This window comes from Nerophis ophidion, linkage group LG11, assembly GCF_033978795.1.
Source record: "Nerophis ophidion isolate RoL-2023_Sa linkage group LG11, RoL_Noph_v1.0, whole genome shotgun sequence".
Classification (NCBI taxonomy): Eukaryota; Metazoa; Chordata; class Actinopteri; order Syngnathiformes; family Syngnathidae; genus Nerophis; species Nerophis ophidion.
The window spans coordinates 14,988,712-15,006,074 of record NC_084621.1 but is presented as its reverse complement, the minus strand read 5'-3'; the positions used below and the strand labels follow the sequence as shown (position 1 = coordinate 15,006,074).

The 17,363-nt window shown below is 40.4% G+C and overlaps 1 protein-coding gene and 1 long non-coding RNA gene across 2 annotated transcripts; both read left to right on the top strand.

Moving 5' to 3' along the window:
* Nucleotides 1-366: 366 nt before the first annotated feature.
* On the top strand, nt 367-1,721 carry LOC133561387 (uncharacterized). The gene is made up of 3 exons (XR_009808667.1): nt 367-536; nt 1,430-1,537; nt 1,615-1,721. It is a non-coding gene; the product is annotated as an uncharacterized LOC133561387 (long non-coding RNA).
* Nucleotides 1,722-3,874: 2,153 nt separating this feature from the next.
* LOC133561685 (CAP-Gly domain-containing linker protein 4) lies at nt 3,875-11,054 on the top strand. Its single transcript, XM_061915140.1, has 4 exons — nt 3,875-4,083; nt 4,143-4,410; nt 9,417-9,653; nt 9,750-11,054. The coding sequence occupies exons 2-4, from the start codon at nt 4,313-4,315 to the stop codon at nt 9,805-9,807; spliced, it is 393 nt and encodes a 130-aa protein (XP_061771124.1). The 5' UTR covers nt 3,875-4,083; nt 4,143-4,312; the 3' UTR covers nt 9,808-11,054.
* Nucleotides 11,055-17,363: the final 6,309 nt, after the last annotated feature.

Here is a 17,363-nt window from a genome sequence, read left to right as displayed (position 1 = left end):
AGCTAGCTGTACAAATAAATAAATAGTATTTCATTGTACAGCTGAAGTAGTTCATCATGAACATGTTTTTACCCCCTTTTAGGTTAGGCTTGACAATAAATAATTGAGAACCACTATGCTAGGATGTGGAACTTTTGTTCAGATGTCCTATTCTGACCAACAAATGGTTGGGTTCAGGCTCTTTAATGTGAACGTAAAACATAAATAAATGTATTGGTAGAAAAAATCTGGACACTCCTGTTCCAGGTAGACAGTGGTTGCTGGATCAAGGGCAGGCTTAATGACATTGTTTATAGAGTAGGTACAGTATAAGGCTCAGTGGACCAAATTAAGCAAGTCCAGGACTTAAGAGGATTAGACACGATCAGCGGTTGTCTGCGGCAGCGGGCGCGTAGCAACAGGTCAGCCACACTCGTTCTATCTCCATCGGAAAGGAAGTGACTCGTTAAGGATAGAAATGGGGAGATGACGTCTCCTCGAGTCCTCGTTTTTTGGTGCTGGTTTCTTCGTGCTCTTTGACCGAGTCTCACTCTAAGGTCAGTGTCTCAGTTTGGTCCGAGTACAACCTGAGTACCGTATTTCCTTGAATTGCTGCCGGGGCGCTAATTAATTTAAAACCTCTTCTCACTCCGGCGTTTACCAAAGGCATGCGGTAAATTTAGGCTTGCGCTTATAAATTTGAGTGTGATGTAAGAGTACCATCATTAAAAGAACATTTAATACAAAAAAACCTTATTATGGTCTTACCTTTACTTATAAATGAAGTCAATGCGCAGCTCCTTCTGATCAAAAGCATCGATAACTAGTTTATAGAAGTCTTCCTTAATTTTTCTTCAGTTTTAAAAGTCTCTCTGTCTCGATGGAGATCTTCCTCTATTACCTCCTGCTTTGATTGAAAGTCCAGTTTAGAAAACTGTTTTATTTTAGATATGTAATCCTCCATGTTAAAAGTGCAAGCGAGAGGAAAAAATAAACGATCGCTGCTCACTCTTGCTGCTTGTTGTCACTTCTTCTGCAGCCGAGGAGTCGCAAGAGGGATCACTAGCGCCCTCTACCACCAGGAGGCGGGAGTCATTTAATGACTCATATTTGACACACGCAGCTACGGTATATTGATAAAACATTGCTGCTTACTGTTCAATAGCTTGGACCTCAAATCCTACCGAATAGCTCTTAATCTTCTTCACTTTATGTGATTTCAAATGATTGAAATCAGCCACCTACATTTTGAAAATGATCACAGGTGAAGTGTCACTCGTGACGTGACGAGTTTGACCCGGTGGAAATTCTAGGCATATGCCAATTATTTTGCAAAACGAGTTTGACCCGGCAGTAATTCTAGGCAGGTGCATACTATATACCCGGCGGCAATTCAAGGAAATACGGTATGTCTCACCTAGTCTTCTTTATAACTATGTCGGCATCTCAGGCAGATGGCGACCACGTGAGAGCATGTACCGCCACCATGGCGTGTACGCTGCGGCGTGTGTTCACGTGGACCTTCGAAGGGATCCTGTGTACCTGCAGGTTCCTTTGGGTGAGAGTCGACTTAAGTCATGGTAACGGAATCGAAGCACCCAGAAAGAATGCTTTGTTTGATACTTTGCTTCTTAGGTTTGCCCATACAACGCAGTCCGGTTCTTACCAAGGGAAAATCACACAATAGCGGAAAAAGGCCGTCATCACAAACAATCCATAGGTAAGATCAATAAGGACTTTTTGGCGGTGGTTTGCCGTTAGGGCCAGCAAGGCCTTCTCTGCTGGCCTAACATAAATCATGATCATAGAACAGGGGTCACCAACGCGGTGCCCGCGGGCACCAGGTCGCCCGTAATGACCAGATGAGTCGCCCGCTGGCCTGTTCTAAAAATAGCTTAAATAGCAGCACTTACCAGTCAGCTGCTTCTATTTTTTCAATTGTATTTATTTACTAGCAAGCTGGTCTCGCTTTGCTCAACATTTTTAATTCTAAGAGAGACAAAACTCAAATAGAATTTGAAAAAATCAAGAAAATATTTTAAAGACTTTGTCTTCACTTGTTTAAATTAATTAATTTATTTTTTTACTTTGCTTCTTATAACTTTCTGAAAGACAATTTTAGAGAAAAAATGCAACCTTAAAAATGATTTTAGGATTTTTAAACACATATACCTTTTTACCTTTTAAATTCCTTCCTCTTCTTTCCTGACATTTTAAATAAATGTTCGAGTAAATTTTTTTTTATTGTAAAGAATAATTGAAAAAAATTGATTTAATTCTTAATTTTAGCTTGTTTTTTCGACGAAGAATATTTGTGAAATATTTCTTCAAACATATTATGATTACAATTCAAAATAATTATTCTGTCAAATCTAGAACATCTGTAGAATCAAATTTAAATCTTATTTCAAAGTCTTTTGAATTTCTTTTCAAATGTTTGTTCTGGAAACTCTAGAAGAAATAATGATTTGTCTTTGTTAGAAATATAGCTTGGTCCAACTTGTTATATATTCTAACAAAGTGCAGATGAGATTTTAACCTATTTAAAACATGTCATCAAAATTCTAAAATTAATCTTAATCAGGAAAAATTACTAATGATGTTCCATAAATTATTTTTTGAATTTTTTCAAAAAGATTTGAATTAGCTCGTTTTTCCCCTCACATTTTTCGGTTGCATTTTGAATTTTAAAGAGTCGAAATTGAAGCTAAACTATGTTTCAAAATTTGATTTTCTTTTTTTTCGTGTTTTCTCCTCTTTTAAACCGTTCAATTTGACTTCGGTAAGCTATGAATCTGCACTTGATGGATTGTACTGTGCTTCAACATAGGAGTATTATTATGGTTTGTGTATAAAGTAAGACATTATCTGGCGTTTTGTTTCACAATAATCTGCAAAAGCAAATTTTCTTACCTTCTGGTACCTGCTAATGTGTCTTTGGGATCTGCATAAGTCCTGAAAAATTGCGCGAGTCCGCCTTTGTCGTCCATACCGACCAGTAGTCGATGATCTTCTTCTTTTTCTCTATCTTCTTGTTATTGGACGTTCTTTCTTCGCTATTGCCATTTCTAGTATAAAGTAGTGTAAAGTTATTCCTTATATCTGCCATGAAAGCACGAAAACATACCAATGTAGTGAGTGTACATTATTCACCCAAGGAACTTTAGTTATTAGGACGGTTTTTCACGAGACACATTTCCGGCGGATGAGGAGATGCAGCTTCGTTATTGATTGAAGTAAAGTCTGAATGTAATTAAACAGTTAGCTCCATCTTTTGACACTTTCTTCCACTCCCGTCCTTGCACGCTACACCGCTACAACAAAGAAGACAGAGAAAAGACGCTGTCGAAGGTAAACCATGTAAATGAGACTGCATACTGAAGCGACTTGAAGATGATCTGTAAAACATCATCTAGTGAAGTGAAGTGAATTATATTTATATAGCGCTTTTCTCAAGTGACTCAAAGCGCTTTACATAGTGACACCCAATATCTAAGTTACATTTAAACCTGTGTGGGTGGCACTGGGAGCAGGTGGGTAAAGTGTCTTGCCCAAGGACACAACGGCAGTAACTAGGATGGTACAAGCGGGAATCGAACCTGCAACCCTCAAGTTGCTGACACGGCCACTCTACCAACCAAGCTATGCAACATTTTGACCAAAGAACCACCATTATATGTTATGTAGACCACAAGGAAATTAATTATAAAACAAATTAGAATAATATAACTCTTTTATTGCGCCTTATAATCCAGTGTGCCTTATATATGAAAAAAGATCGAAAATAGACCATTCATCAATAATGCACCTTATAATCCGGTGCGCCCGATGGTGCGTAAAATACGGTAATTTAAGACATTTTAAGGCCTAAAATACAAATGATTGGATCTTAGACTTTTTAAGACCCCGTCATTGTCAGGTGCTGAAAGCAAGATGGTGGCCAACATACCAGGCAGCCCTGACCGCACCGCCGCCCTTCAGAAGCGATTGGCCAAAACTGAGCATGACATCTTGTCGCTGAAGAGCAGGATGGCCTGCGAGAGGGCGTCGTGGGAGAGGAGGTTTGCGGAGCTGCGGAGGAAGCAGGCGGAGCTTTGCAATCAGGTGTGTGGTGTTCCCTGATTGGTCGCTGACATCGCTGGTGATATTGTCACGCCCACCAGGTCATCTTTGACGCTGCGGCCCTGACACGAGCGCAGGCAAAAGTGGACAATGGAGACTTGTTTGAGGAGAGTTCCGGCAAATGCAAGTGCAAACATGGCACTCCTTTACTGCCATTTGTTCATGATCGTTCTTGTGCTTTCTCAAATTAGCTTTCAGCGTCTCTCAGCTGATGCTTCACGACAGATGCCCTGATCTTCCGTCACCGGGCGGCCAGTTATCTTTGTCGTCGGTGTCAAGCTCCAATTCTTCCTGCTCTTCAGTGTCAAGGTAGACTCCATAAGTAGTGACACATTTTATGAGTGTACCATATACTGCAAGTACAGGGATGGCTACCGAATTTAATACTTTTATTTAAATTTACATCAGTCTACCACATGGGTGTCAAAGTCTGGCCCGCAGGCCTAATTTGGCCCGCCGTGTAATTTCCTTTGGCCCTTGAGGCAATGTCAACTTAACATTAGAGCTGGCCCGCCGGTACTATACAGCGGCAGTTCCACTGTAACACCACATAAAGCACACAGCCTTTTCTAAACACTGTAAATATCCAAGATGCTTTCATCCTCACTTTGGGCTTCCATTCAGCCGGCACAGTTAAGTATGTATGCCAAAAGAGGCGTAATGGGACTACTCGGTAACAAACTACCCTTTGTTTCCACATTTCAATTGGTAATGAGCACATTTCCTTAAAGGGCAGGTTTCATACACACCCCAAATACTGATGGGTTGTAAGATGTCCTTGTTTTTTATGCAAGCACAGGACCACCACAAACTGATCCAAATATGTAGTATTACACCAGTATTACTGCATGTAATCCACTATTTGGCAACTTTGTCTAACACTGCTCTATTGTTGCACCGATTCCAAAGAATCGTCAAAGTCTTAATCAAAATATTGATTATATATTCAATATGCTCCAGGACCTAATCAACATTATTGACACGTAATTATATTTTTTTTTTAAAAAAGGCATCTTTTTACTGGTTTTTATGAGTATTATTTTTCCAAATGATGTCCAAATAAATTCAAATGTATCTGAATTTGAGAAATAATGCACGGTTATTTGTTATTTAACAATAATATACAATCAATAAAGTTCAAGTTAAAGTACCAATGATTGCCACACACACACGAGGTGTGGTGAAATGTGTCCTCTGCATTTGACCCATCCCCTTGTACCATAGCTCGGTTGCCAGCAACTTGAAGGTTGCAGGTTCGATTCCCGCTTGTGCCATCCTATTTACTGCCGTTGTGTCCTTGGCCAAAACACTTTACCCACCTGCTCCCAGTGCTACCCACACTGGTTTAAATGTAACTTAGATATTGGGTTTCACTATGTAAAGCGCTTTGAGTCACTTGAGAAAAGCGCTATATAAATATAATTCACTTCACTTCACTTCACATTCACCGCTGATACTCATACTTGCCAACCCTCCAGATTTTCCCGGGAAACTCCCGAAGTACAGTGCCCCTCCCGGGGAAACCATTATACCGAATTTTTCCCGATTTCCACCCAGACAACAATTTTGGGGGCGTGCCATTTAGTCATCGCCTTTAACGTTCTCTACAACCTGTCGTCACGTCCGCTTTCCCTTCATACAAACAGCTAAGTTTTTAAGTCACATAATATATGCGGCTAAGTGTTTGCAAGGCATACTTGATCAACAGCCATACAGGTCACATTGAGGGTGGCCGTATAAACAACTTTAACACTGTTACAAATATGCGCCACACTGTGAACCCACACCAAACAAGAATGACAAACACATTTCGGGAGAACATCCGCACCGTAACAAAAGAGAACAAATACCCAGAACCCCTTGCAGCGCAAACTCTTCTGGGACGCCCCAATATACACCCCGCCCCAGCTACCACCAACCCCGCCTACCTCATTGTTATTTAATTTTGTAATTTATTAGCCTGTGGAAAAAGTAAATGTTGATATTTATCCCAGAAGGCTGCCAATAAAAAAGAGGCATTACATTTTTTACTTTAATTTTATTAAATATAACATTGATGTTTTTCCGTTAGTTTTTTGAATGTTGATTTTGCACTATTAAGTTATATAAGCGTTGATTGTTCCATATTCGGTGTTAAAGCAAACCAGTGTAGCAAACTGAGCAAAAATTTACGTTTTACTCATGCACTTTCTCTTGCTACTTCAAGGCTCGAACGTTTGATTCATTCATTATTGTTATTTTATTTCCAAATGTATTATTAGCCTGTGGAAAAAAGTTCATTTTGATATTTACCTCAGAAGGCTGCAAAAAGAAAAGAGGCATTCAATTTTTATTCAAATTTTAATTGATATGCCATTAATATGTTTTAATTATTATTATTATTTGAAACTCGATTTTGCATATCACTATAAAGTTATATAAGCCTTGCTTGTTCAATATTCAATGCAACACTTGTTTGGGTCCCTATGAAAAGGTTAATTTGTTCAACCTTGGCCCGCGGCTTTGTTCAGTTTTAAATTTTGGCCCACTCTGTATTTGAGTTTGACACCCCTGGTCTACCAGGTATTGATGCATGTCCAGATACAGACTCGGCCGGCTTAAACACTTGGCGGGCAAACCGGCACTCAGCGCGGACTAGTGGGCTGCGTACAGCACGTTAAGATTGCGTTTCTAAATGTGACGCTTAGCTGGCATTGTGGTTATGCGGGTGCGTTCTCTCAAAAATGCAGGCGGACTGGACACAGCGTAAAGATAAAGAATGATGATTTATTTCTACTACAAAAAACAGACTACGAACAGAAAAACTTGCACAAAGCACTAAAGAAAAAAACATAGAACTAGCATGGGAGCTAGAAAGAACTGAAAGCGCTAGCATGTGAGCTAGGGACACAAACAAAGGAATTGCGTGGAAGCTAAGGAATACAAAAAGACTTTTACCACAATAGGAATCAGCGACGTCACCTGTTGCATTGATCAGCAAACTAGACTGCGAGACTGAATGAACAAAAAGGGTAGCTTAAATAAGGAGATAATCACGGAGCAGGTGCGCGTTAAAAACACAAGAGGCAGGTGACACTAACACGTAACGATGACAACAGACAAAACAGGAAGTGCCACCAGGAACTAAGGAAGTCAAATACTAACTAGACTGCGAGACTGAATGAACAAAAAGGGCAGCTTAAATAAGGAGATAATCAAGGAGCAGGTGCGCGTTAAAAACACAAGAGGCAGGTGACACTAATACGTAACAATGTCAACAGACAAAACAGGAAGTGCCACCAGGAACTAAGGAAGTCAAATACTAACAAGACAAGATACAAAACAGAACCAAAACCTGAATATGACATGATATATATATATATTAGGGGTGTAACGGTACATGTATTTGTATTGAACCGTTTCGGTACGGGAGTTCCGGTTCGTTGCGGAGGAGTACCGAACGAGTTCCACATGAACATATTAAGTAGCCACCTATGCTAAAGTCTTAACAAGCTGCTCCGCTCCGTTCTGCCTCTGTCTCCTGCACAGCACCCTGCGTTGTCCCTCCCACACAACCATCTGATTGGTTACAACAGTAGCGGTAACAAGCCAATCAGCAGAGCGCATCTAGTTAGCGCTTCAGCGTCGAGCAGATCGGCGTTTAGCAGGGGAGCAACGGACTTTCCCCAATATACTAAATACTTCCAAGTCAACTACTTTCTAAACATCACTATGAGCCCGTTGATTTTCTAGAAACAAACTGCAGCTCAGCTCACTCGCAGTCCTGGTTTGAGGTGAAGGCTAGTTAGCTTTTAGCGTAAAGTTAGCTCATTCTGCGGTGTGTGCGTGCGTGCGTGTGTGTGTTACGGACAGTGTTGATTGAGGTGTGTTGAAGCAGCAAAAAAGGACATTATGTTAAATGAAGAGTTTCTGTCTCTGATAGTGTACATAATAATGTAAGTGCATCATAAACCCTCCATGAACTCCATGGTGTTCATGGATGAATAGTCTCTCCTATTTCTATTGTACTATTTTTTAGCTATAGTTATATTAATCATTAGTAATGTAGCAGCCTAGTTTTGAATGGCAGGGTCCCTGCGATCGCATGTTGATACAAATATAACATTTACATAATAAAAAATCCACTACAGGCTTCCCCAATGCTGTAATAAATCAAGCATAGAGTTGTTTAATGTTGCACTTTTTATATGTAGAAGAAAAGTTGTGTCATTTTATTTAATCTAAGCAACAACTTGAGGCAGTTTAATGTGGATTAACGTGGGCAGAATTATTATAGCGTTCCCAATATTAAATTGATCAAGCCATTGTTTACATATTTGGTAAATAAATAACCAAAAAATTTATATTTTATTGTTTTCTTACTGTATTTAAAAAGGAACCGAATCATTGCTTTAGATCAGGCCTAGGCAATTATTTTGACTCAGGGGCCACATTTAGAGAAAAAAATGTGTCTGTGGGCCGGAATATCTATTTTTAGGAACACTAATACAAACCTCACAACAATGTCTGATAGAATGCTTAAAAACTTTATGACGGACCGCCATTAGACCGCACTAACCCCTGGTGGCACAGGGGTTAGTGCGTCTGCCTCACAATACGAAGGTCCTGAGTAGTCCTGGGTTCAATCCCGGATTCGGGTTCTTTCTGTGTGGAGTTTGCATGTCCTCCCCGTGACTGCGTGGGTTCCCTCCGGGTACTCTGGCTTCCTCTCACCTCCAAAGACATGCACCTGGGGATAGACCCCTCCCACCCCCAAAGACATGCACCTGGGGATAGACCCCTCCCACCTCCAAAGACAAGCACCTGGGGATAGGCCCCTCCCACCTCCAAAGACATGCGCCTGGGGATAGGCCCCTCCCACCTCCAAAGACAAGCACCTGGGGATAGGCCCCTCCCACCTCCAAAGACATGCACCTGGGGATAGGCCCCTGCCACCCCCAAAGACATGCACCTGGGGATAGGCCCCTCCCACCCCCAAAGACATGCACCTGGGGATAGACCCCTCCCACCTCCAAAGACAAGCACCTGGGGATAGGCCCCTCCCACCTCCAAAGACATGCGCCTGGGGATAGGCCCCTCCCACCTCCAAAGACATGCACCTTGGGATAGGTTGATTGGAAACACTAAATGGTCCCTAGTGTGTGAATGTTGTCTATCTGTGTTGGCCCTGCGATGAGGTGGCGACTTGTCCAGGGTGTACCACACCTTCTGCTCGAATGCAGCCATGTGGCCCTCAATAAAAAACACTTTGACATCCCTGCTCTAGACTATTAGGAAGTAAAAACACGTGTTTGTTGTGTTCCCTCCCCTCCAAGTGTGAGATCAGGAAGATCTACAGGACCGCACCGGGTTTTTGTCCCCCACTCACCATTGGACCTGCAGCTGGGCCACCGGGTCAGAATCATGCTGCCCACCGGGCGCATCAGCACGGGCACCGTTCGCTTCCTGGGCCACCTGCAGGGGGAGCCAGAGCTGCACCTGGGGGTGGAGCTGCAGGCGCCCGACCACGGCGTTCGGGACGGCCACCATAAGGGATACTGCTACTTTGACTGGTGAGTTGGAAACATGTTAGTTACCTTTATTTCCCATGCAAATGCAAAATGGACTAGAGGATGAGACAAACTTACTTCTCTCTTTATTCTGTGCAGCAAACCTGGCCATGGTGCCTTCGTAACTTTCCACAAGCTACTGATGGCCTGGGAATGACCCTGCATGGCAAGGACAGCTTGGACAAAGCAGTATTGGCATTTTGGAAAGAGATACACCACATTTTTTGCAGTACCGTATTTCCCTTGATTATAGTATGCGCCTGCCTAGAATTACTGCCGGGTCAAACTCGTTTTGCAAAATAATTAGCGCATGCTTAGCATTACCGCCAGGTCAGGATTAACGCCGGGTCAAACTCGTTTCGCAAAATATTATTTTTATTAGCGCATGTCTAGAATTTCTGCCGGGTCGAACTCGTTTCGCAAAATAATTAGCATATGCCTAGAATTTCCACCGGGTCAAACTCGTCACGTCACGAGTGACACTTCACCTGTCGTCACTTTCAAAATGGAAGAGACGGATTTCAATCATTTGAAATCGCATAAAGGGAAGAAGATTAAGAGCTATTCAGTTGGATTTAAGGTCCAAGCTATTGAATATGCTAAAAAGAACAGTAAGAAGCTATGTTTTATTAATATACCGTAGCTGCGTGTGTCAAATAGGAGTCATTAAATGACTCCCCGCCTCCTGGTGGTAGAGGGCGCTAGTGAGCCTTCTCGCGACTACTCGGCTGCAGAAGATGTGACAACAAGCAGCAAGAGTGAGCAGCGATTGTTTATTTTTTCCTCTCGCTTGCAGTTTTAACATGGAGGATTACATATGTAAAATAAATCAGTTTTCCAAACTGGACTTTCAATCGAAGCAGGAGGTAAAAAAGGAAGATCTCCATCGAGACAGAGAGACTTTTAAAACTGAAGAAAGATAAGGAAGACTTCTATAAACAAGTTATCGATGCTTTTGATCAGAAGGAGCTGCGCATGGACTTCATTTATAAGTAAATGTAAGAACATAATAATGGTTTTTTTTAATTAAATGTGCTTTTCATGATGGTATCCTTACATTACACTCAAATTTATAAGCGCAGGCCTATATTTACCGCATGCCTTTGGTAAACGCCGGAGTGAGAAAAGGTTTTAAATTAATTAGCGCCCTGGCGGCAATTCAAGGAAATACGGTATATAAAAAAATACAAGCTCTAATATGGTAAAAAGCTGAAGAAGAGATGTGTGAAGCCTGTGAAGCAAATTTTTTGTGCTGACACTGTCATATCTATGTATCTTAAAAAAAAAACGGTCTGGCATTTTTAAGATTTTAGTCTGTAGATGATATGACGGGATTCTCAGCCATTGCCAGGCACTGACAGGGAAGGCGACAATAAACCAGCTGCAAATGTGTTTTGAACTATATTTTGGTTTAGTTTTTAAAGGTGAACTGCACTTTTTGCCTGTCGTTCACAATAATTATGTAAGACCTGACCCCGAACGGGACAAGTGGTAGAAAATGGATGGATGGATGACAAATTTATTTTTTAATGCATTCTAAATAGTAACTACATGTGATTAAAAGTCCGCTTATAATGTTCGCTCTATTCTGTCTATAAAACCCTTAAAAACATCCAAACATCTCCATTGTGGTTTTATATACATCAGTGGTTCTCAAATGGGGGTATGCGTACCCCTGGGGGTTCTTGAAGGTATGCCAAGGGGTACGTGAGATTTTTTAAAAATATTCTAAAAACAGCAACAATTCAAAAGTCCTTTATAAATATACCCATCCATCCATTTTCTACCGCTTATTCCCTTTGGGGTCACGGGGGGCGCTGGCGCCTATCTCAGCTATAATCGGGCGGAAGGCGGCGTACACCCTGGACAAGTCGCCATCTCATCGCAGAGCTTTATACATATATTTATTGAATAATACTTCAACAAAATATGAATGTAATAAACTGTGAAAAGAAATACAACAATGCAATATTCAGTGTTGACAGCTAGATTTTTTTGTGGACATGTTCCATAAATATTGATGTAAAGATTTCTTTTTTTTGTAAGGAAATGTTTAGAATGAAGTTGATGAATCCAGATGGATATCTATTACAATCCCCAAAGAGGACACTTTAAGTTGATGATGACTTCTATGTGTAAAAATCTTAATTTATAATTGAATCACTTGTTTATTTTTCAACAAGTTTTTAGTTATTTTTATATATTTTTTTCCAAATGGATCAAGAAAGACCACTACAAATGGGCAATATTTTGCAGTGTTATACAATTTAACAAATCAGAAACTGATGACATAGTGCTGTATTTTACTTCTTTATCTCTTGTTTTCAACCAAAAATCCTTTGCTCTGATTAGGGGGTACTTGAATTAAAAAAATGTTCACAGGGGGTACATCAATGAAAAAAGGTTGAAAACCACTGATATACATCATGTAAGCAGTGTTGGCCGTATGAATTTTCAAAATGGGGGCCCAGGGACCCCATTACATCATACAAATGGGGTCCCACTTTTTTGTAACCGTTTTGAAAACAAATGATAAACGTATGCATTACTTTGTTATATCTCACATTCTATAATGGGTTTTGGAAAAAAAGTTGTCTTAAATGTTATTTCATTTATTTAAAAAATACAAAATATTTTTTAATGCATATCTAAATATATTAATTTATAAGTGAAGTGAATTATATTTATATAGCGCTTTTCTCTAGTGAATCAAAGCGCTTGACATAGTGAAACCCAATATCTATTTACAGCAGTGTGGGTGGCACTGGGAGAAAGTGTCTTGCCCAAAGACACAACAGCAATGACCAGAATGGCGGAATCGGGACTCGAACCTGGAACCCAAGTTGCTGGCACAACCACTCTACCAATTGAGCTAAGCCGGTCTTAAACATTAATTTACTTTTCTTCATGGATCTAAACTTTACCGCTGCTGTTAGATTTTTCTATATCCTAGTGCAGGGGTGCCCACATTTTTTCTGCAGGCGAGCTACTTTTCAATTGACCAACTCGAGGGGATCTACCTCATTTATATATATCATTTATATTTACTTATTTATGAAAGAGACATTTTTGTAAACAAGTTAAATGTGTTTGTGCATGTGTAACACATATAGATGGCTTCCTTTCACAAAGACAAGAATATAAGTTGGTGTATTACCTGATTCTGATGACTTGCATTGATTGGAATCAGACAGTAATGATAATAACGCCCACATTTTCAAATGGAGGAGAAAAAAAGGTGTCCTTTCTGTACAATACCAAATGAAAGTGGTTTGGTTTTTGGCATCTAATTCATCCAGCTTCCATACACTTTACAAGAAAAACATTAGCGGCAAATTCCGTAGCTTGCTTGATTGACATTCACGGCACCCGAGGGTCTTGTGAGATGACGCTGGCTGCTGCCAGTTCATTATTATGAAAAAATGACAGAGAGGAAGGCGAGAAACACTTTTTATTTCAACAGACTTTCGCGCCGTCCCTTCCGTCAAAACTCTAAAGGCCGACTGCACATTTCCTATCTTCACAATAAAAGCCCTGCTTCATGCTGCCTGCACTAACTAAATACAGAGTCTCGGAAAGCTGGCGTGCACAAGTGATGTGCACGCCAGCTTTCTGAGGGATCGCTTGTGCACGCCAGTTTTCCGAGACTCTGTATTTAGTTAGCGCAGGCAAACTGCAGGGCTTTTATTGTGAAGATAGGAAATGTGCAGTCGGCCTTTAGAGTTTTGACGGAAGGTACGGTGCGAGAGTCTGTTGAAATAAAAAGTGTTTCTCGCCTTCCTCTCGGTCATATTTTCATAATAATGATCTTGCAGCAGCCAGCGTCATCTCACAAGACCCTCCGGTACCGTGAATGTCATTTAAGTGACGTCTTGGTGAAGATTGATGATCACTAATTTTTAGGTCTATTTTTTTTAACAGCCTGGCTGGAGATCGACTGACACACCCCCCGCGGTCGACTGGTAGCTCGCGATCGACGTAATGGGCACCCCTGTCCTAGTGTGTGAATGTGAGTGTGAATGTTGTCTGTCAATCTGTGTTGTCCAGGGTGTACACCGCCTTCCGCCCGATTGTAGCTGAGATAGGCGCCAGCGCCCCCTGCGACCACGAAAGGGAATAAGTGGTAGTAAATGGAAGGATGGATGGATGTATTTAATAAGTTGTAGGTGTATTTATTTCAGTATAAAAGTGTAAATAGTGTTTTGCTTGAGTCATGAAATGATGATAAGGGTGTGCCAAGGAAAACATACATTATTTATTCAACACTTAAATCCATGGAGTCTTCATCAACTTCAGATAGATCTACGATTTTTTTTTGGGTGGGCTGGGGGGGGTTAGGTTATGTAGTTTTTTTGTTTTCTGCCCTTTTAGTCAAAGAAAACCATGTTTTTTTTATGGCAAACACACAAAATATGCAAAATCTTCCACAAAAAATATTTGTAAAAGTGGAATATTTGATGTGGAGCAATCGGAGCCTTGGCTAGGTCAATAATTCAAAAAAGACCATTTACCTGTGAGATCTCGTCACAGACAGGACAGTGAAAAACTTGAAAACACTAATATGATACAAATATACATATTGCCTCTTAACATATTTGTCTACTATGCCAGTGTTTTTCAACCAGTGTGCCGTGGACGATTATCTAATTTCACCTATTTGGGTTAAAAATATTTTTTTGCAAACCAGTAATTATAGTCTGCAAAAGATGTGTTGTTGTTGAGTGTCGGTGCTGTCTAAAGCTCGGCATAGTAACCGTGAAATACTCTTCTATATCAGTAGGTGGCAGCCGCTATATAATTGCTTTTTAGATGTCGAAAACAGCGGAAGGCAGCGTGCAGGTAAAAAGGTATCCAATGCTTAAACCAAGAATAAACAGAAGGCGAGTGCTCTTAAGAAAAGGCATTGAAGCTTAGGGAAGGCTATGCAGAATGAAACTAAAACTGAACGCTGGATGACAGCAAAGACTTACTGTGGAGCAAAGGCGGCGTCCACAAAGTACATCCGAACATGACATGACAATCAACAATGTCCTCACAAAAAAGAATATAAACTGAAATATTCTTGACTGCTAAAACAAAGTAGATGCGGGAAATATCGCTCAAAGGAAGTCATGAAAACTACCAAAAATACCAAAAAAAAGACAAAAGGCCAGCAAAATAAGAGCGCAAGAACTAAAACACTACACACAGGAAAACAGCAAACAAATCCAAATAAGTCAGGGTGTGATGTGACAGGTGGTGACAGTACACCTACTTGGAGACAAGAACTATATTTATGCATGCTTGGTTGTGGTTTAAAGGCCTATTGAAACCCACTAGATTTAGGTCTATTGGTCCCTGTTGGGGAAATTCATTTTCACATTTAAACATATAGACATTACACATCACAAAACAAAAATAACAAAAACTACTAGCGACCACGCAGTCTGATAGTTTATATATCAATGATGAAATATTAACATTGCAACACATGCCAATACGGCCGGTTTAGCTTACTAAATTGCAATTTTAAATTTTGTGCGGAAGTATCATGCTAAAACGTCGCGTATTGTAGAGGATATTTTGTTCCAGCACCGTTCACAGCTATAAGTTGTCTGTTTTCATCGCATAATTCCACAGTATTATGGACATCTGTGTTGCTGAATCTTCTGCAATTTGTTCAATGAATAATCGAGACGTCAAAGAAGAAAGCTGTAGGTGGGAAACGGTGTATTGCGGCCGCCTTTAGCAACACAAACACAGCCGGTGTTTCATTGTTTACATTCCCGAAAAATGACAGTGAAGCTTTACTATGGAACAGAGCGGTCAAGCGAACACGGTTGGATTTGACTACACACACAAAGTACGGTGTATTATGCAGCGATCATTTTGAAAGATCGTGTTTCGAAGAGGGTCCCTTGCGAAGGGCAGAGATGGGCATCGCCATCACTCGTCGACAGGTGCTGAAGAAAGGTGCGGGGCCAACATTCAGGTTGTACAGGTACGACTATATAATCTCACTAAAACACTAGTAACACAATGAGCAGATAAGGGGTTTTCCAGAAATATCCCAGCAAATGTTTCTAATAACATCTGAATCGCTACCACTGTATAGTCTTTTTTTTTTTTTCAAGTCCTTCACTCTCACTTTCCTTATCCATGAATCTTTCATTCTCGCTCAAATTAATGGGGAAATCGTCGCTTTCTCGGTCCGAATCGCTCTCGCTGCTGGTGGCCATGATTGTAAACAATGTTCAGATGTGAGGAGCTCCACAACCTGTGACGTCATGGGCACATCGTCTGCTACTTCCGGTACAGGCAAGGCTTTTTTATTAGCAACCAAAAGTTGCGAACTTTATTGTGGATGTTCTCTACTAAATCTTTTCAGCAAAAATATGGCAATATCGTGAAATGATCAAGTATGACACATAGAATGGACCTACTATCCCCGTTTAAATAAGACAATCTAATTTCAGTAGGCCTTTAAAGTCATATCCAACGTCTTTTTACCGTCAAATGAGTTTCATTTTTTAATAATTTCTGCTGTTGGTGTGCCTCCGGATATTTTCCACGCAACAAATGTTCCTTGGCTCAAAAAAATGTTGGAAAAACACTACTATGACATACAAAATGTAACTGTAATTTCCCAAAATGTCCAGCAGAGGGAGACAGACCCCCGTCTGCCTGAATTACTTGAACACATTGTATCTCATTCGACAATTCTATTCAACATGTCGGCCACTTTTACACTTTTCTTAACATGCCTGACATGTTCTTAACATGTTAAAGACAACTTACGGCGTTTCTTCTAGCTGCTTTGTGTAGGATGGCAACATATATTATGACAGAGGACAGCAACATGTACTGAATCTTTCAGACGAATACCGGAAGTCAACCAACAGGAAGTACTTTAGCGGAAGTGACACCATCCAATTGCTTATATACAAAAGATAAAAACAACTTTAGCTCCAAATTAAAGCATTGCAGTTTCTATATATGTCTTTGCACAATTTATAAAGAATACAAAAGTATTATCAAGTAATTATTTAAATAATATTAACAATTGACTATTAACACAGCTGTTGAGTAGGAGACATCTGCCAGTTTTTACCGGCATTTTACAAGCAGTGCTGTGGTCCAAGTTTTTATTTCTTCACATACAAAATATGTTTATGTCACATGTTCTATATCAGCGGTGTCCAAAACGAGTTTCATTCAGAAACATATTCAATCCCTCATTAAAAATGACAAATTTATCAATCCATTACAGTGCATGATGGGTAATATGTAAACAGTTTCTCCACAGTTATCCACGTTTGGCGCATTGTAGCGGATTGATATTTCTGATTGATTACAACATTTTTCGTCATGGAAGTAAACTCTTAATATTCAATGTCATCAGGGTCTGATGTGGGAAGGGGAGGAGGTTGCTAAACGTTGAAGTTGTTGAAAGGCCTACTGAAATGAGATGTTCTTATTTAAATGGGGATAGCAGGTCCATTCTACGTGTCATACTTGATCATTTCGCGATATTGCCATATTTTTGCTGAAAAGATTTAGTAGTGAACATCCACGATGAAGTTCGCAACTATTGGTCGCTAATAAAAAAGCCTTGCCTGTACCGGAAGTAACAGACGATATGTGCGTGACGTCACCGGTTGTGGAGCTCCTCATATCTGAACATTGTTTACAATCATGGCCACCAGCAGCTAGAGCGATTTGGGCCGAGAAAAC